Source organism: Acinonyx jubatus, chromosome B3, assembly GCF_027475565.1.
Source record: "Acinonyx jubatus isolate Ajub_Pintada_27869175 chromosome B3, VMU_Ajub_asm_v1.0, whole genome shotgun sequence".
NCBI classification, from domain to species: domain Eukaryota; kingdom Metazoa; phylum Chordata; class Mammalia; order Carnivora; family Felidae; genus Acinonyx; species Acinonyx jubatus.
The window spans coordinates 17,925,199-17,946,671 of record NC_069386.1 but is presented as its reverse complement, the minus strand read 5'-3'; the positions used below and the strand labels follow the sequence as shown (position 1 = coordinate 17,946,671).

General features: G+C 36.4%; 1 protein-coding gene across 8 annotated transcripts in view; it reads right to left on the bottom strand.

Moving 5' to 3' along the window:
• MEF2A (myocyte enhancer factor 2A) overlaps positions 1–21,473 on the bottom strand; it is a 162,193-nt gene that overhangs the window by 20,042 nt on the left and 120,678 nt on the right. For 4 of the 8 annotated variants that reach the window (XM_053223622.1, XM_027067942.2, XM_027067948.2 and 1 more), the window contains 4 exons: positions 16,964–17,101; positions 14,282–14,501; positions 13,486–13,545; positions 2,810–2,997 (listed from right to left, as the gene is read on the bottom strand). In XM_053223622.1, the coding sequence (XP_053079597.1) occupies positions 2,810–2,997; positions 13,486–13,545; positions 14,282–14,501; positions 16,964–17,101 (606 nt within the window). Of the gene's footprint in view, positions 1–2,809; positions 2,998–13,485; positions 13,546–14,281; positions 14,502–16,963; positions 17,102–17,166; positions 17,299–21,473 lie in introns of all 8 variants that reach the window. The other 4 variants (XM_027067947.2, XM_027067949.2, XM_053223623.1 and 1 more) reach the window with 2 other exon arrangements.

Below are 21,473 nucleotides of genomic sequence, written 5' to 3'. Positions count from 1 at the left end.
TCTAATCATGAGAAAAAAATCCCAACTGAGGAGCATTCTACAAAATACCTGACCAGTACTTCTCAAAACTGTCAAGGTCATTAAAGCAAGGAAAGTCTTACGAACTATCAAAACCAAGAGGAGACATGACTACCAAATGTAACCTGGTGTCCTGGATGGGATCCCAAAACAGAAAACACATGCAGTTAAAAACTAAGGACATCTGAATAAAGTATGGATTTCAGTTAATAACAGTGTATCAATACTGACTTGTTAGTTGCAACAAGTGTACCATACTAATGCAAGTTGTCAACAATCGGAGAAATTGGGTGTGGAGAGCTTTCTATCCTATCTTTGCAATCTTTGTAGACATTTAAAATTGTTCTAAAATAAAATGTTTATAAAATTATTTTATCTTCATTTACTTCATTTCCATTGTTCTTTGTTGCTTTGTATAGATCCAAGTTTTTGCTGGTATCATATTCCTTCTGTGAAGGACTTCCTTTAGCATTTCTTGTACAGTAGGTCTGCCGGCAATGTATCCTCCAGGTTTTTTGTTTGAGAAAGTTTCTCTCTTTCATTTTTGAAAGATATCTTTGCTGGATACAGAGTTCTAGGTTGAGGGGGTTTTGTTTTGGATCTCAGTACTTTGTCACTCCGCTGTTCTACAGCTTGTGTAGTTTCTGAAGTATGTTATAAATTCTTACCTTTGTTCTTCTGTCTCTTCCCTCTGGCTGCCTTTAAGATTCTTCCTCTTTGTCTTTTGCTTTTAGCAGTCTGAATGTGTGTGTACCTATCCTACTTGGTGTTGTTATGATTTCTCCAAATATTTCTTCTGCTCTGTTCTCTCTCTTCTCTTTTTGGAAGTCCAATTACAAACATGTTAATCCACCTGATAAAAGTCTACAGCTCTTGAAGGCTTTGTTCTGCTGTTGTTTGCGCCATTTATTTTCACTCTTCTTTCTCTTTGTATTGCAGTTTGGGTAATGCCACTGACCTACAGGTCTTTCCTCTTGCTAGGTCTTTAGTGTATGATTTGAGTTCATTTAATTAGGAATTGGGCTGGGTTTGAGCTTCACTGTTGCAATGGTTACCCTCAGTACATCCACCATGGGCCTCAAATCCCTCTGGGAAGACGTGAGCATTGATTTGTCAGGGGCAGTTTGTTTTTTCCCCAGTGACTGCTTCATTCTCAGTATGAAGCTTTCTCTTGTTGGTGCCGTACCCCAGGCTGTGGTGCTTCTCGGTCACCCTGCCCTGCTCCTCCACCATGGGCTGAGATCTTTTTCCATCTCCATTTCTCCAGATACAATGGGAGGTCACCAGTGCCTTCAGGGTGACACCTTCTGTTTTTCATCTCCTCACAGACTTCTGGTCCATAGGAGAGAAAGGGGAAAAGGGCCCAGGCAAAACTTTTTATCCCTAGTGCGGTGGCTGCTCTTCCCCTCTCCCACTTGTATGCTACACAGACTTTTTCAGAGTATCCCCAGTCTCTTCTGTGAGTATCTAGTGGGGTTCACGGAGAAAAAGCCTATCAAAGAACTCCGACTCCTGTATCACAGCCCTAGGGGTTTTCCACTGTCCTGCCAGTGAACACTTGACCTCCAGCAATCCACCAATCATCTGAGCTTAACTCTTACTACCTGTGTCTTACCCAGGTAAGTCAGTGCTCAAATGTCCTCTCCCTGCAGTTTCTGTCTCTCCCTAGAGCCCGGGGCACTTGGTTGCCATGAAATCTCAGCACTACGATCTATCCACGGAGAACTGTGAACCTGTCTGTCCTACTCATTTTCATTGTAAGGCTGGGAGCCACACGGTCTCCAGCCTTCTATCTCCAAATGAAAAAGTACTTGTTTGTTTCTTGACTTAAAAGATTTTGGTCCTGGCTCCCTTTTGTATTACCCTGGACAAGTACTAGTTTCCTCATCTCTACCTAGCCAAAATTACAGTATAATTGACAGTCAAATAGGACAATGCTTAGGAAGATGTTTGGGAATCTACAAAGCATCATACATACATAGAATTATGATCTAAAGCCTGACAGCATCAACTTTCACTTAGCGAAAAAAATCAAATAGTGAGTTTAGCAGCTGCACCGCAGAAAGGACACCTGGCACATCACACTGTTAGTCAAACAACAGTGATATGAAGAATGGTTTTAAAACATATTCTAATTGTTTTCTATAAGAGGCTAAAGGGGATACATATACTCTTCTTCATAAATATAGGATTAAAAAGCATATGAGGCTGGAACTATGAAGACGTTGCTAAGGGCTGTGGTGGAGAGACCTGTATTCTTTACAGAATTAAATGGGAAGGTGATCTGAGAAGGAATAAAGAAAAATTATGTGGAGAATAACTCATTCAGTTTTGATGCACTGTTCCCTATTCTGCAATGGTTCTCTTTGGTATGTAGAATTTTCTAAAACCTGGTTTAGTGTTTCTCCTACAGAAAAGCATGTGTAATTGATTACTGAAAATACGCAAAGTACAGAGAAGAAACACCTAAGTCAGGTTTAATTTATAAATTTGGTGATGGGATCTCTGAGCAAAGGTTCCTGCCTGGTAAAACTAAACTTACACATAACAGCCTCTCTTTATTTAGCTATAATTTTAAATAACCACTCGGCATATTTACATCCTGTTTTTCTATAATCTGATTTCTGTGTATTTAAAATAGCTTTGCCTCTTCAAACGCTAACTTCAAATAGAAACATTCATTAGGAAAGGGTCTAGATTCTATGGCAGTACAGAAAATTCCAAAGGAAAACATAGTCTGGCTGTATAAAATGTGTCTCAAAGAATTAAGGTGAAGAAAAATTTAATGTACCAGGGGAGGCATCATGCCCTTGCTTGAAGGAGGGATGACAACGCGAAGATCTGGTTTTCGACTGTTCATTCCAAGATTGCCGCCACCGGGAGGAGGGGGAGACTTTGTAGGCATGACTTTGCCTAAACTGTTTGCACCAGTAGTTCCAATCAAATTTGGAGAAGCTCTGGAGTTTACAAATCCATTCCCTGGAAAAAGGAAATATCCTTCATTAACATGTAAAGAGTCATCAAAATACTCTGGTACAAATATGAAACAAGTTTTCCCTAGTCCTGGTTTTACAAATAAATTTTATAACACAACTCATTAGGAGCAAAAATATCAACCCCCAAATAAGCAAAAAGATCAACTCAAATCTGAAATACATATAAAACTGAAGACTTATGTCACTTGTTTTTAGTCTTACTGCTTGGACCTACTGGGAGAGATACTTAAAACACAAGGCATCTCCTACTGGGGACTGTGATAACGGAGCTATTTTAAGAAACTGCTTGAGACCAGCCTAGTCATTCATCCCTGTGGCAGAGGCACTCCTACTAGTTCAGGGCCTGAACTAGTGACCAGGGCAACTCCTTCACTGCAGCTTCCTGAGCACTCAGCTCTACTGCTTTGTTTTCACCAAGTACTTGTTCCTTATTGCTCTACCGCTACCTGCTCCATTTCTTTGGCTGCTGGTAAGGTCTTCATTAAATATCTGTGGTCTGTCGGACTTTAATCATCTTATTCCTGCTTTTCAACTTCCCTAAAAGAACTCTATTAGAGGAAATAAGGAAATGGATATCTTGTGGTGTATGTTCTAGATATACAGTCCTTTTGGGCATCATTTGAGCTACAAGACAAATGTAAGAGGTCATCCCTATTTTCCTGGAGAGCGCAGTCATCCTAGGCCTCCTGTGTAACAGCCTTGTGGTTTGGGTGGCTGACTCCACTTCAATCACTGCTTGGCAATAGGTCCAAGCCAAGCCAGTGAGTATGGAGGCATTCTCCCTCCCTCACCACAGTGAGGGGATCCAGGAATGTCCAATCAGATCCTAAGTAGAGAAGCTGTTCTGTGGTGGTGAGGGAAGCTCCTGCATTCCTCCAAGGACAACGGAGGGAGCATTTTATTCTCCAGCCATTTTGAGACTCAGAAGAAAGCCAGAATGAGGAAAAAGCTGACAGAGAAGGAACTGCATCCTGAGTTGCCAAGAAGTAAAATGATGGGTCTCAAAGAACTGCAATGAGTTAATGACGAAAAACAATTATGTATTACATGTTTTTCACTTTAAGAGCATTTGTATTGGGTTATCAGAACATTTTAAATCTACAAAAGTTTCTTGAATGGAACAGAACTATTATTTAAAGCCATTTACAATCCAGACAGCGGTTGGTGGATTATAAAATATTTTCAGCAATAGTATTATAATGAATAGAGGCAACTGATTAAAAGATAGGGGAATTCGAAAATTTTAAAAATATAACTGGAAAGAGATGGATTAAGTTCTTAAAGATAAACAACTGAAGAAAATGGATGCTTCAATATATCTGCTTATAACATATTCAGAGTTTGAAAAACATGTTATTTAGGTGAATTATTTATATGAGTAACTAAAAATTGATGTTTGACAATGTGGTATGATCAACTTTATTGAATCCTGACCAGTGCATTTTCAATGGACAAAGAAAACAGTGGTGACGTATGGCCCTTGGGAACTGGTCTATCTCTGCAGCAGCTGTCATTCAACGTGTCAGGATTCCAGATGATCAGTGTTTCCTCTCCCCTGCACCTCACTCTCCCCCAACTCCTCCTGCTTTCTCTGACACTTTTACCAAGGGACACCAGTTTTAATTCATTTATGTGATTTAATTTTGCTGTGGGGACTGGTATTTCAGTTAACCTTATGAGGCAATTTCCATTATCTTGAAGCAGTACGTATTAAGTCTGGGCCGAATCTCCTTTCCACACCCCAGAGAGCAATTCCTATGTTCTGCTAAGCTTCAGAAAGCAGTGCTATTAAGCAATCTCCTCCCCAGGCCATCCCCTGTGGAGTGGAGCGCATCCATGCACTGGGCAGAAGTAACTGCTAAACAAGCCATCGGGATAAAAACTGCTTATCAAAGATTGTTCAAAAATAGGGGGTGTGATAGGAACTAACAGAATATTAGATTAACAAGTACAGATTAACGTTTCTCTTAATTAACAGGCACAAATATACATTTGTAATCTCTTTGATAACATTGAGAAGATTCTTATTTGCCTGATTTGTACTCAAATCTGAAGGGTAAGGCAGTATTTCTTCTCAAATACATTACGAGATGATTTGAGGATAATTTAGAAGAATGCATTATCAGGAAGCTCTATACTCTCTTCCCATGCGGAGTCTATGGTGCTGAAAAGCTACACATAATACCATAGCAACCCAGAGTGAAGAGAATCTAAAAGCATGGTATTTTTTAGTGTGAAGTCAGAGTCTGCAGCAGATAATTATTACAGGATGATGTAAGTGTTGGGTAACTTGCCAGCTTGAAACATGATAACCTTATATGCACTATTTGTGATTTTGTAAAGTGTAGCGATATGCTATCTTAATATATTTCTTACTTCCTATTCACTTTTTATGACAAAATGAAGATATCATTGAGATAGATTTTTAAGGCAAATACCTTCAGGATATAATTCATGTTGACATAGTATATAAATTTAAGAACTGCAGTACCAATTCTAAATGGATAAACCCAATTTAATGTGATTATTATTAAAATGCGTTTTTAGGTATTAAGGTAAATTACACCCTGACATAATACATGATACAAATGCTCTTGAGCAAACTGCATACCAATGCCTCTTGAAACCTAACAAAGCTAATTTCACTTACGGTCCTATAGCTCTGAGGCATATCATTCAATTATATCAGTCTGGCTCATATTTCAGAATATCTTATCAGCTGACATAATGCATTAAGTGGCTGGAAAGCACTCCATGTCCTTAATACTACTCTTTTAGGGCTAAATTGTAGACAGTGATGCCTTTAATGTCTTATTATTATGAATTAAATTCAGAAGTTGAACTGACATGCAAAGACTTTTGAAAATCTCAAAAGATTCTGAAAAACTCATTCAAAGCAAGGTTCAAGAACTGATTTTATCACATTTGACAAATTTTCATAAAACCTGACAAAGTTTCAGCTGATTATTCAGTAAATAAGCATTTTAAAAGCCTGTAAAATTGTATTTTTATAAAGAATGAGTTGATGAGGTTTCTAAAAGTAAAAAAGCCCATGAGTTTCAAGATTATTGATGACAAAAATAAAATAACTGATGACATATTTACTTGATTCAGTGGAAATTCCTGTATCATAGAGAGCATGGATTCTGTCCATTAGAAACGCGTATCTACAACAGACAATGCTCATGAAATCCTGCTGCTTCTTTTCCTGTATACTGTATTCGCCCTCTCAATCTATCCCATGTGGACAGCCCCAAAGAGGCTTCTCCTCCTTCAGAGACTTCATGCACCCCCTGGCTTTAACCACTGCCTCAGTGTACCTCTTACATCTGTGCTTCTGCTTTATATCTCACTTCAAGTTCACATGCAACCATCTGTTTAAACTCTAACACAACCTGTTTAAACTCCTGTGCTACTGCCATCCCCAGTCACTTCCATCCCACTTTCACAGGGCTCAAGCCCTGCTATTCTTGCTTTACAATGTTTTTCACTTCATCCATCTTCTCTTTAACTGCTGCTGCCTCTGCTACTCTGCAAGCCGTTACATGTTACTTTCACTCACCCCTAAACAATTCCAAGAGCTTCTTGAGCCCTTCTATATACTAGTCTGGTATATATATATATATATTTTCTCTTTCTCAAAATGTTTTTACAAAGCAAAACTGCTGGAAATCAGAGACTTGATTCTACACTTGATCTTTAAACACAAGCCCAAAGTTAAAAGGAGTTCCTGAAGTCATATGAACTACAAATTATCTAAGTATTAAATGTAAATTTTCCACAGAGAAATATGTCTAGTAAGCCAAATCAGATTGCCACTATGGAGGATGGCCACAATTTACAGTATGGACAACACTGGTTTCACTTAGACAATGACATAGCCTGAAGACAAAAAATTATCACGTTACAAGGAAACAAATGAATACTCTAATTCATTTACTATAATAAAAGTTTTATGACTGTGGAGATACCGTATCAATATAGCATCATAGAAAGTTTATAAAGTAGAAAACGAGAGGGAAGACTCCTACTTCCACCATCCCAACACAACTATGATAATCAGTTTGGATTTCCCTTCCTTTGAATTTTCCATAAGCATGGTTTTTTTTTTTTTTTGCAGTTTTAAATCACAACTCAAAAGGAATTCAACTGAAAATTTTAATCTACATAATTTTCATACTGTAGAATATGTTGGTTTCTTCCTATTGTTCACTACTCTAAATAATGTTGCAGTGAAACTTTGTATATTCTAGTTTATTTCTTTAGGAGAGTCCCAGAAATGGGATTAGTGGGCTCAGAGGCATAAACATTTTTATGACTACTGAAACACCTTGCCAAAATCTTTCTAGAAAGATTGCTACAATGCCATAAGCACATGAGATCATCAGTTTCAACATCCCTTCATCAGCTCTCCATGTCACAATAAAAAGGTGGTAATAGTTGGCAATTAGTAAGTTGTTTTCCTTTGCCATTTTTATTTAAATCTCCTGATACATCATTTCAAGTTTTGAAATTGAAGTTGGTTTCTTTCTTTCATTTAGGTACATAAATGCTTATCTGCTTATTAAATATTCCCCTACTTCTGACTTGTATTTTACCTTACTTTTTCTCTTAAGAAATGAGAAAATTTTTATCTCGCAGAAGACTGGGGGTAGAGTGGTTGCAGGCTCAGTGGTTTTAGCAGCTCAATGTAGCGGACCTAGAACTTTCCAGCTTTCCACTCTGCCATCCTAGGCTTGTTGGCCTGTCCTCTTACACCGACTTGCTTCCTGATCTCAAGATGGGGCTGCACGTCTAGCTGCTGCATGTGGGCAGTAACACCCAGAGACTCAAGGACTGCTGAGTCTTTCTGAGAGTATGAATGTGTGTATGTGTCAATTTTTTTCTCTCTAGATTTTGGAATTAATAGTATAACAACTATGTACATTACATTCTCTCATAATTTTAAAAGTGCCTCCACATTGGTGGTTTATAATTCCTTTTGAAAATCAAATGTATTATGTTTATTTTAAAAACTTGTATTAACGTAATACATAATACAAAATGGTGCACAAAACAAAAACTTCAAAGATCAAGGACTTTTCTGGGGGAGTGTAGGGGAGAGGGAAAATGGGTGATGGGCACTGAGGAGACACTTGTTGGCATGAGCACCAGGTGTTGTATGTAAGCCAATTTGACAAATTATATTAAAAAAAAAAAAAAAGGACTTATCATAAAGTGAACATCCACGTACCCATTAGATCAGGAAAAAGAATATTGCCAAACCCCCAAAGTCTCTATAATTGGGCCCCCCAAAACATTACTATTGTCCACCTACCCAAAGTAACCAGTATTGTGATTTTTACAGTAACTTGTTTTTCTTTATAGTTTTACCACCTATCTATACATGCATCCTTAGCACTGTAATTTTGCTCGCCTCCTTTTCACACTGTATTTGAATTTGTATTTGCATCTATTGTCTCTCATTCAATAACAGTTTGGTAAATTCATCCACACTGTTAATTACTGCTGTCATGTCTTCCTTTTTGTTGCAGTATAGTATTTCTTCATATAAATGTACTATCACTTTATTTATTTGTTCTACTGTTGATACAAATTTGGATTACTTCTAGATGTTGGTTGTAACAAATAATACCACGCACATTCCTTTACATCTCTCTTGGTGCTCATGGTATACCCATGCATTTCTCTACAGCATATAAAGATGAGTAAAAATGGTTCACTGTAGAATACACACATCTACACCTATAGTAGGCAATGTCAAAATGGCTGCACCAATCTGTACTGCCATCATCAGCATATGAGTTTGAATTTTTCCATAGCTTGTCAACACTTGGTATTATCTGCCTATTCCAAGGCCATTCTGTTAGGTGTATAATGCTATCTGTGGCTTTAGTTTTGCATTTCCTTGGTTACTGAGAATAAGCATCTTTTTATTTATTTATTTAAATTTAAGTCCAAGTGAGTTAACATATAGTGTAATAATAATTTCAGGAATAGAATTCAGTGATTCATCGCTTAAATATAACACTCAGTGCTCATCCCAACAAGTGTCTGATTCCTTTAGGACCCTCACCCCTTTAGCCCTTCTCCCCACCCAACACCCTGCCAGCAAGACCTCAATTGGTTCTTATGAGCATTTTGTCACATGTTTACTAGACACCTGGAGAGCTTCTCTTGTGAAATGTTTGTGTTCTCGTGCGCATTTTAAAAAATCAGATTTTCTTTTTCGTGATGACTTATAGTATTCTTCATAAAAAGCCCTCTGTTTTATACACACACACACACACACCCTATATTTTCCCACTCTATCTTGCCTTTTCATTCTCTTCATGGTGTTTTTGATGAACAAAGATTCCTTTCATGGTTAGGTTTCCTCTAGTTTCCTGGTTAATGTCTTTCCCTATCCAGAGTTTGTTCAATGCTGAAATTAAAAAGTTCAAGGATGCTTCTGCTTTCACTCTGACACGGGCCCGAAGCATCCTATCTTCTGGAGAGCAGAAGACTCAACAAAAACTAAAATAAGGCAAATGGAGGGCTCATCTATAAAAGTATTATACATTTGAAAATGACAGGATCAGTAAAAACGTGACAGTTTAAAGGTGAAGCGAAGCTGTCTGGAAGTGGCTCATTACAAGTATCTAAGCCTGGAATGCCACAGTAAGCTATTATACATGTTATGTATAGAACATTTGTTTTAAACAAGCATCTTTGGATATTGGTTGCTAGCTGAATTATTCTGTCACCAGAGATTTATCTCCATATGATTAAATTCTCTGAAATTTGCTGAGAGTTTTTGCGGCCCAGCATGTGGTCATTCCTCATTTTTTGTATAACAACATTTTTTTTAATGTAAAACACAGATACTGAAAAGAATGTTTATCCTGTACTATAAGCATAGATGACCACAGTCTAGCTTCAGAAAGTGGGATGCCATAGCTACTGCAAGGGACTGTTAAACTCTGATTCACTCTACTTCTCTGGTCCCGCCTTTTGGGGTCTCAACACAAGGTGACAAGAACACATTTGGTCCCTCCCAACTCTTTGTGGACCCTGAACTTTTATCTCTCTGTCCCCCTGGGTTTCTCAGGCTGTCATCCTCTGCTTCTGAAGCACCCCACTGTGGAAGTGGCAAATACCACCTGAGGAAAAGTAGTCATAAATGTTGGGCTCACCCTCCTGAAGTCTCTGTCATTCCCTGGATCTTGAGCCAGAAATGCTTCACTATCTTGTTAGTTCTCAAATGCTTCATGCAGACTTTAAAAATGTTTTCCCTAGCATTTCTGTCTTCAGTGCAAGGGCTGGTCCCAATGAACAGCTCTGCTATTAACACAGCACAAGCCTGATAGTCTTGTTTCTTTTATTAAACCTCAATTTCAACTTATGGAAGTCTTCACACTCAAAAATGCTTTTCTATGTATATTAAGATCAGAAGCAAGATTTCCCAAAATGTTTTATATGGCACTAATTATGAAAGATGCTTTTTCATGAGGGAAAAAAAATTAAGGGTTCGATTATGAAATCACTTTGAGTAACCATATTTATACACTAAGTTTAATGACTCACAAAACAGATTAACATTTTAAATGTTCTGAATGTCCTACAGAGAAGAAAGTTGTTTAATTTCATTTAGCACAAGGTTTATCAAACATGGAGAAACATACCTTGAAAAATACACATTAGAAAACATGAGGCACCTGGGTGGCTCAGTCAGTTAAGTATCTGACTCTTGATTTTACCTCAGATTATCTCATGGTTGGTGAGTTCGAGCCCTGTGTTGGGGCATTCGACAGCAGCGCCTGCTTGGGATTATCTCTCTCCCTCTCTCTGCCCTTCCCCTGCTCATACTCTCTCTCTCTCAAAATAAATTGAACTTTTTAAAAAATTAAAAAAAAACCCATACCCATATCTTTTAATATTTTTTATTCTGCATTTCTCTGGAAATTTTAACTGTTTAATCTTTTCATTCATAAAGACTTTATTTAGGTAAAAAATGAGTTTAAACTATTTTTCCAAACTACTAAACCAAAATGGCACCATTGTTGAAAATAAGCTAAAATGTATTATCTGACTCTCTCTCACAAAATACCATGCCTAAAATACCTATGAAAGACCATTTTAATAGGAAAATTTATAGCAAGAAGCACATTAAACTCATGTATGCTCCAAGTACTGCACAGAAATAACCACTTCCAGCTGGTCTCCAAACTAAGTGACATAAGAGGTCTCCTCAGTTAAGTCTAATTCTGAGGTAGCATACATTAAAAACCAGTTATAACACACAAGCCATTTAGAATACAATCCAAACACAAGTAGAATAAGTAAAATTACACCTGATATATATAAAACTAGGCATATAGGAGTAAGAACTAATGAAGAATCAAGATAGCCAATCTCGTGTGTTAGGAGATGCTGAGGTATGCCCTAAGAAGCAGGATTTATCTGTGTACAAGTAATAATGGAAACAGACTTTTAAATAACTCACTAAGCACTTAAAATATTTTAATTAAATTTTAAATGTTAATACAAATTCATGTTTGCTAATCACGATTATTAACACTACTAACACTAGCACACTAAGGTGGTTGCCTATGATGGGGGAAGAAGGGAACAGGAATGCAACACAGGTGTAAGAGGGATTAATAAATAACATTGAGATGCTCCATATAAACCAGTGGTGATGTGCCATGATCTAAGGACTGCGATCATGCAGCCCTCTAAACAGGAGGGTCCAGATGTGGGGGAGGCTTACAAAAAAAGAGAATGAATGGAAAAAAAAAAAAAAAGAAACAGGGTTACATGCAGAAGGTCAAATTAGGACAATGACAAAGTCTGAGTTTCAAATTACCAAAGGGAACACAGAAAACTGAGCAGCAGAGACAAAGTTTAGATTTATAGTTGCATGCAGATAAGAAAAAAAACAGTGAAAAAGCCTTTAGGAAATGTGGGAAGTATAAGAAAAAAAATGAGGAGAGAAGTGAAACACTTGTTTGACAGGAGGAAGAACCGTGTTTACAATGCCAGAGGATGAAAAAAAAGTAAAGGCAATGCAAAAACACATTAGAAATCATCAAAGAGTAAACTCCAAGAAATAAAACGAATTTTGAAAATAAAACCAAGAACTAGTTAAAATTAACATTAAATGAAATAGAAATGATTGATTCCAGCCTTAACCAGGCTAGGAAGTAGAAGGGAAAGGAAGTCTTGGGGGAATAAAAGCATATGGGAAAATTTAACACGAAGAGTATATGGGCATGCAAATAACTAAAATGGAACTGAAATAAACTCTAAATATCTGGAAATACATGTACCAGTATAGCAGTCCTAATGTATAACCGTTGAGACCTTTATGAATTTTTCCACAATGAATTATCTGTTCAAAAAGATCCAACGATGGGTCTTATATTTAATTCCATTCAAACAGCTATTAATATAGGGGCAGACATAATTAGGCGCTTATTCCTACTTTAGGTCACTGTATGTTTTGTAACTTATCTCAACAATATCTGTTTTTTCTCATCATTTTAAATTAAGTTATTCAATGATCTCCATTAATTTTGAGGCAGAAGCTCCTTACATTTTTGTAGAATGAATGGGTTGAATACATGCAATTGGGATCTTTCTGATAAGAGATCTATGTTCAGAAGTCTCCAGGGACACACAATACCTAAAAGCAGGGAGGAAGTTCCCACCCTTGTTTTTAGATAACAGTGATGACAACTGTCATTATCCCAGATTAAGAGACCAAGACCACTTAATGTGATGATTATCCAAAGGGATACAGTTATTCTTCTAACTCTTTAACATACATACCATATTTCTGTAATGCTCAGTTCACAATCTATCTTTACTGACACATCAACATTGGGTGACACCTTCACAATGTGTTTAAACTTGCTGGTCATCTTTAGAAAGGATGCCAAAGCAAAAAAGCCAATTTGGCAGCAACTGTGAAAATATGTGAATGTTCTACACATGGCCACCAAAACAGATCCCTCAAAGACAAACTCCTCAACTCTCTTTGTAGCTCTAAAATTAGGTCCACCATTTCTGTGTACTGCAATCACTCCAAAAACATTTCATGCTACTTACTGTAAGATGTATCGGTCTGCTAATAGTCTAAGTTTGGTGAGAATAGATGATACAGAAAGCTTCTCTGTGTAAGAAATTGGCTTGATAAAAAAACTGTATTAAGGCAATTTTGTCTCTAGCAAAGAACAATATCTGCTATGAAGGAGGCACTTGAGGCCAAGGTATAAAGAATACAGCAGGGTTGTTATTAAAAAATGTTAAGTATTAGTAAAAGTACTCCTCAGAAGACAATTAAGTCTACAAAGGGACATGTCTATTCTGATCATATACCCCATTTTTAGCTCTTCACTTGGTAGAAGGCGTTATTTGATGTACAATATTCCTTTCATCTCACATAGGATAGATGCCTACAAAGTGAAAACAGGAGTAATTCACGCACCCACTGGGCTGCTTCCGGCTCCATTTGGCACTGTGAGGTCTGAAGTGCTCAACATCCCACCTAAAAACGTTACAGAGAGAAGAGAGAGGGCAAAGAATGAATATGAATTGGTTCTCCTTATCTGAATGAAGAAACCTGCACTCCTTTCCTAAAAAACAAAAACTAGCCTAATCTGAATTTGGCATTACTGTGCAATATGATGTAGTTAAATGTGTGTGTGTGTGTGTGTGTGTGTGTGTGTGTGTGTGTAAGCTCACCTATCAAGCTCTTAAAGTGTATGCCTTCCTGTATCAGTATCAAATAGCAAAATGATGAGAATGGGGCAGTGCTAATGGAGTACTAGTCAATCTAGGATTTAAAGGAGAGGAGACACTGCACTGCAAAGTGTGAAGAAGTAAATGCACTGCAAATTTTTGCTGAATTAATGAACTCTAACTCCAATCAGGTAGATCTATTCTCAGTATTTTTAACATGACTGGCTCACACCCAAACTTCAAGTCTTTGCTCATGATATGCTAATTAAATTTTCTGCCTGTCAAAGTATGGCTTTCCTATAATAAGGAAAATTCTAGATGGCAAATTCTGTAGTATCGTTCCACTGTGCCTGAAAGGATGTTAGAGAGACCATATTAAAGTTTCAAAAATACTCTTTAAAATGGAGCCAATTATGTAGCAGTGACTCTTGCTCATCAAAGACAGAAAATTACGAGTAGCAAAATAAGAAACTGCTTATGTTAGTAATTCATTTTACCACCCTTCCTGTGAAAGAATCAGCAGAATAGGTATTACTACATACCTGCACTGCCAGTACTTGGTGGTCTCTGAGGGACTCCAGGGGACACATTTCTGTGTAACGTGGCTTGAGGTGGAGAGAGCATGCTTGAATCGGCTAATGTTGAGCTGGCTGCCAAAGACGGGGACACAAGTGAACTCCCGGGGTTAGTATAGGACAAAGCATTAGGGCTGGTCACAGGGACTGTGACAGACATTGAGAAGTTTTGAGGTGGTAAACCAGGCTGTAAATAAAGAACAAGGAAGAAAAAACTGTTAGTTTCATTTTCATCTATATTAAATGTAATAACTTACAAACTTTCATGTGATAAAGTAATTCTAGTTATTAAAATTAGAGGAAGAGGATAGTTTCCTACTAAATTTGCAGATTCAAGCTGCTTTCTTTGGAACTGTATTTGACCATAAGTATGTTTGACATGAACCTTTTCAATTTCAATATTTATATATGAATACATATATGCTAATACATACATAATTTCAAATATTCAGAGATGAAAATTAAATGTCAGAAACTGATATTAAAGTTGTGTTGTCAAATTTAGACATAACAAAATATATCACTGTTACCAAGTAAGCATAAAATTAGCACTTTAATAATGCAAACCAGTTTAGGAACATTACATTTCTATCAGGCAACTACAAGTATAACAAAAGGGGAAAAATATGTACACATATTATGAACTTATTACACCAAATGTGGGACATTATAAATAAGCCCTAGTTTTATTTAATTGACTGACAGTCTTAATGGACAAACGAAAAATAAAAAAAATCAAGTTATATATACACAACGCAATGCAATCTGAGTATAATGAAAATGCAAAGAAACAATCTACACAGGAAAATTACTACTGACAACCTATCATCTTTAAATTGTATGAAGATTAAATTACAAATATTATAAATGCTATCTTCTTTTCCTCCTAAACATTCCACACACCCCCTTAAAATAATATTTCCTATTTCTTCTGGCATTTCCTCCATAGATCATATACAGTATACTTGTGAACCATGAAAATAACAGTTCTCTTTATAATATCTCTATTATAGAGAAAGGAAAAAGGTTTCCTCTCCCCATATTTTAAAACAGTAATTGCAAAGACTGGTAACACTGCTAATTCAAAGTTGGAGAATATAAATAGTTTATGTACTCTATTCAATAGTAGCTTATTTCCAATAGTAGTTACAATAATTCATTAACTGATATAAAACAATGAATATATGATAATTTTTTTCAAAGGTAAAGCAATTTTATTTACACAATATTTTTGCAGCTTAACATTAACTACAAAGTCACCAACATCCATATGAGGCCAGAAGGGATTTAATTGTTTGCTGTTTTGTTTTTTAAGAATAATAAATGGTATCAGCACAAAAATACTTCCTTAAACTTATTTTTCATGAGCTTCTTATAATAGAAGATTACTTTGAAGAAATAATCCATGATGTATACTTTAAGGCATACTTTTTAAGAGAATTAACTCTGATAATAAGTAACTCTGAAATAAATATCAGCATTGGAACCAATTTGTCCCATGAAGCCTACAATACATATATAACATTAGAAAATCAGATCCAGAATAGCTATCTTAAGCAGCTCTCCCCAATGAGCTTCCCATGAGAATTCTTTCAAGAACTATCAAAGGAGAATGAACTCCAAAAAGTACTGGTTGCCATGATGGTTACATGTATGAGCACAGAAAAATGTTAAGCCAACTATCTGTTCTGCAACCAGCTTAAAAACATTGCTTCCTTAAATTAAAATTGAGCCAAGGCTTTCTTCCTCAATATGTACACTATAAGGAAAGACCAGGAGTTTGGACAGATTTTGTTAAATAGTTTTGGGACATTACAAAGAGCCAAAGGGTAAGCTACTACTATTATATCAACTATACAAAATAATTCAAAATAATTCTGAAACACCAAATTTGTAATAAATCTGTTACAGATTTTATAGTCTCAAGATTGATTTAAAATACATGTAATATTTTTCAAAAGTCATGAGTGGGAAAGGGAAATCTTATATGCACCTTGTATTTACAAATCATGGAAATTTAGAGCTAGAAGGGACCTTAAAAATTACGTAAACCTGGGGTGCCTAGGTGGCTCGGTTGAGCGTTTGACTTTGGCTCAGGTCATGATCTCGCCGTTCATGAGTTCCAGACCCACATCAAGCTCTATGCTGACAGCTCAGAGCCTGGAGCCTATTTCAGATTCTGTGTCTCCCCCTCTCTCTCTCTCTCTCTCTGCCCCTTGCCCCCCTCACACTCTCTCTCTCTCTCTCTCTCTCTCTCTCTCTCTCTCAAAAATAAACAAACATTAAAAAAATTTTTTTTCTTTTAAATTACATAAACCAACTCATTCATTTTATAGATAAAAGAACTGGAATCCAGGATGTTTAGGTGCTCTACCCAAAGAGAGAGCAGGGGATAGTTAGAACAGGGGATAAGAAGTAGAATTTGGATTAGGATGTTTTCTCTTCACTTCTATGTTTAAAGACCCTGAACATGCACTATTATAAGACTATAACCAATTTATTTTAAAGTTCTATGAAACCAAAAAAAAATTAATGAAATTTCTTCCTCTTCTACTTACTGGTGTCATCACCCACTGTGAAAATAAATAAGAACTGTGGCCAATCTCTTCATGCACAAGATAAAAGCACAAACCATACTTTCGTACTCACTGCGATTTTATGATTCCGCATCATATTATCAAATTCCTCATTAATTTTTTTATATTTTTCTTCTGTATGTGGAGTTAGCACATAGGAAGTATCAGGGTCTGGGCTGTCGCACCCTCTGTGTTCCTTCTTGTTCAGAGCCTATATAATGAAGTTAACAAAAAGGATCAACAAATAAAAAGTAGAGGTAAAGTAAAAGTACTTACAGGGCCTCGTTTGAAAATAAAATCACTATCTTCATTTAGTTTGCTGAATCTGTCCTCCGAGAGTGGACTGTGCTCAAAGTAATCGTCAGCATCAGGGCTCTCACAACCATTAAGGCCTTTCTTTCTTAAAGTCTGAAATACAATTGGAAAATTCACACACAAATGACACTAACTTGCCATGAGTTTTTTGTAAAATTTATTAAGAGAGCACAGACTGAATGAATTATTACAAGAGCCACTGAAATGGTTTTAAATGATCACAAATGTATACTCTAATCCTTCAAATAAGGTAAACCTTAGATATAAGCAAAATGAATGCTCCCGCTGTACATTAAGAAAAAAAAGAATATTTACTTGTTTGGATTGTTTCTTCCCAAACTTCCTAGAGAATACTAAATTACTCACAGCTCTGAAGTTATAACCTGAATATGATTACAGCCTGATCAACATATCTGATGGGGCTAATGAGTATGAGAACTGAAATAGAAATGTATCAAAATGATGCTCTGAGAAGTTATCATAGTACCTTCATAGAATGAACATTTCAGGAACTTCAACTATTGAAACTGATTTTCACCTGAGAGTCTTTTCTATTCACCAGAATTAGCACCATATTCCAATAATTTAATTCCTAATTTGTTCTTAAATACTATGATTTTCCTACATAATCTTGAAGCATAAAAACCCAAATACTTATTTACATAAGACAGTAATGACTCCCTCCTTTGCAGAATGTACATATTAGTGATTTTCCATATTTTTAAAACTTGGAAAAAAAAAAAACAACAATGTTGTTTAGCCTCTATCTTTCCCCCTTTTGCTAGTTCTTTCTATAGAGCTTCTTCATGGGCTGATCTAATCCACTGAATTGACTTTCTGGGGAACTTTCTTAAGTGTTACCAAAGTACCTCCTGGACTCTATGTTGACTTCTTTTTCTGCTTACTTTGAGGCAAAAATATAATGAAGAGTTGGTTTTCTGATTTTTAATTTTTTTTTTCATTAAAGTCACCAAGAAATGACTTGTCCATCCATTTAAATGAGTAACTTTAACAGCAAGAGCTTAACAATCTGATACATTAATTTCCAGAATTCCTAAATTTTTAAAAATCCTGATGGGTCGTATTTTAAAGTAGAATTACTGAGTTCAATAGCTTCAATAGCTTTGAGACTTGTTGATTTTCCAGCCAACACAAAGAAGTTTCGGGAAGTTAAAATTTTCTAAGTAAATTAACAGAGTTTATTTGATTGGGAAACAAAGTTTGATCAATAGACAAGTACTAGATAAATTTGTTAATAAATGATTATTTAAATTAGATGTAAGGTATACTTTTAATTAAGTCATAACAATAAATCTTGATATCCTTTATTTTTTTTTTTAATACTTTATTTATTTTTGAGAGAAAAAGCACAAGTCAGGGAGCGGCAGAGAGCGAGGAGGACAGAGGATCCAAAGCAGGCTCTATGCTGGCAGCAGCAAGCCTGATGCAGGGCTTGGGCTTGAACTCATGAACTGTGAGAACATGACCTAAGCTGAAACTGAGTTGGAGGCCCAACCGACTGAGCCACCCAGGCGCCCCTAAATCTTGGTATCTTTTAAAACATGATTTACAATAATTATGCTTATTCTATAACTTTTTTCCTCAAAAGAATATAAATACACAATAGTTTAAGCTTCAAGAATTTTTTCCTTGGTTTTTCTGTAGTCAAATTATTATTTCACCCATTTATTATCATCATCATCTCTTTAGTCAACGTGACTTTGCTTTGCTGAAAGAATCCTAAGAAATCCTAAGTGCAGAGATGTTAACTTCTCAAATGACTTGGCATGCACCAGGAATCCCATACACCAATACGTGAAACTTCCACCACGACATAATCACTAAGCATGAGCACAGAGCAAACTCTACACCTATTTCCCCAACATTGGCACCATTGCTCTAAGTTCTCTGGGTCTAACTAACCACACGAACTGTTATGTGTACTTAGCCATAAAAGGTCCTGGTGTTTAGAACTAAAGGATGGAGACATGTATTCTCTCCTGTTCATGGTAGCAAGTTCTGCTTGCCAAAGCTCTGCAAGCTGCTATCAGCAATGAAGATGTTAACACTCAGAATGTTGGAACACAATGAACTCATAACCTACACAGCCCTAGAAACAAAACAAATATAGTTGATGCCTACACAGATTTCATCATGAACTTGCTGACTTATTCTAGCCTGAAATCTCTAAGAAATTTTCCCATCATATTCATGTATCTTAAGACTAGGTAATTTAGAGTCTTGCTCTTCCCCCAACAGGAACCACCAAGTACGTGCCTCTTTGAAGCCCTTTTAAATTTACTGAAGAAAAAGAATATGGCTTTTTAAAATAATCACACAAAATTTTTGTTCTACAACAATAGGGTGAACTTGTACTCATGAGGAATAACAGAGCTCTGGTATCTCCAGCTCTGCAAGCCTTCACTTCAGATGGGGTTCCTGTCATTGTGAGGGAATTTAAGAGGCCATATCGGCTCTGCAGATAACAAGCTCATGTACCTCTAGTGGATATCCAACTTGTGTCTTCTTATCACCAGAACACAAAGAGTTGTTTTGAGGACCCAACTACCATAAAAAGACTTTTTCTGTCTTCTTTATCGTCACCACATAGCGTAACAGTAAAAGTTTCTCCTGTGTCACAGGTACTAACAAATGGAATGCTGTAACTATTAACAAGGCCAGGCGAGGCCTGTAAAAACCAGGCTGGCTTCAGTTTTTTACATGCTTCAAGTTAACCACAAGAAAAATACTTGGTCAATGAAGAAAACACAGTCTGAAAAGCTACCATTTTGAGGAATCTGCTTTTAAGTGGAAAAAATTCATTAAGGGTACTCACACTGTGCATGCTCTATAGCTATTACTGATGATCATATTGTTCCGTTCTAAAGTAAACGGTGCTTCAAAAGTTCTTTATTCTTGCACATGCAATCCAAAGTTTTCAGTGACACTATGGCAAACTTAAGGGGAAAACTTAATTATGCCAAAATAATTCCAAATTTCAGGTGTATACCATTAAGTTGATTTTCTTAAACCATTATTAATCAATTTAAGCTAACCTGATGTTTATTCTATGTTCTTTTGTATCACTGTTCCAAATATATTAAAAGATTCTAACTGCAAAGATTACTTAAAATCCTAAAATGAATGCACCTATAATTTTCATCAGTGTATTTCCATAAAAGAAAAATTTTATTTTTGGAGGGGCAGCTAATAATAAGCACCTTTAAAAACACACATTTCTACTTGTCAAGTAGAGTTAAACTGTATTATAATTTTAATGGCTCTTCTTTTTGTATTTTGGGCCAATTCAGTCAGGTACTTTCTACATACTTTCATCTACGGTATAAAATGTAGGTTTCAAATAATGAATGCCCTTAGCTAACATTTACCTGTAACATTAGTTATGTAAACATGGATTTTGAAAGATTTTTAGTTTTTCATTTCTTAAAGTTTATTTAAAAAAATTTTTTTTAATCTTTATTTATTTTTGAGAGAGAGAGACAGAGACAGAGACAGAGACAGTGTGCGAGCAGGGGAGGAACAGAGAGATGGAGACACAGGATCTGATGCAGGCTTCAGGCTCTGAGCTGTCAGCACAAAGCCTGATGCGGGGCTCAAACTCACAAACAGCGAGATCATGGGCCCCAAAGATTATTTATTTTTGAGAGACAGAGAGAGAGAGAGAGAGAGACACGGAGACAGAGAATCCCAAGCAGGCTCCATGCTATCAGCGTAGAGCCCCACATAGGTCTTGAACTTACAAACAGAACTGTGAGATCATGACCTGAGCTGAAATCAAGCTGGATGCTCAACCGACTGAGCCACCCAGGAGCCCCAAAAGATATTTAAATGGATCAAAAATTAACTGCTAAGTGTCTTCAATGGAAAGCTACATATTGTTCAGGGCACATCCTTCTAGGTTATCTGACTCTATGGGATTTGTGCCTTTGATCTATTTTACAGCTCTGTAGAGACAGAAGTTAATTTGTTGAAACTGATAGTAATGGAAATAGTGTTGATAGACATGCAAATAAATTCTGTCTGATGGAGGTTCAACTGACATCTTTCCTCACTATGGAAGAGGTCAGTTTTTTTTTGTTGCATCTATGAAGCAAACTTATTTTGCCTTCTTGATGGGCTTATATATTTGTCTAATCTTTGGATTTACCTACTAACCAGCTGTAACTTTTTTTTTTCCAGTTCCCTCAGTCATTCATGAGTTAAAATCTTTGACTCATGTTCATTTTATATCTAAGAGTCATAACTTT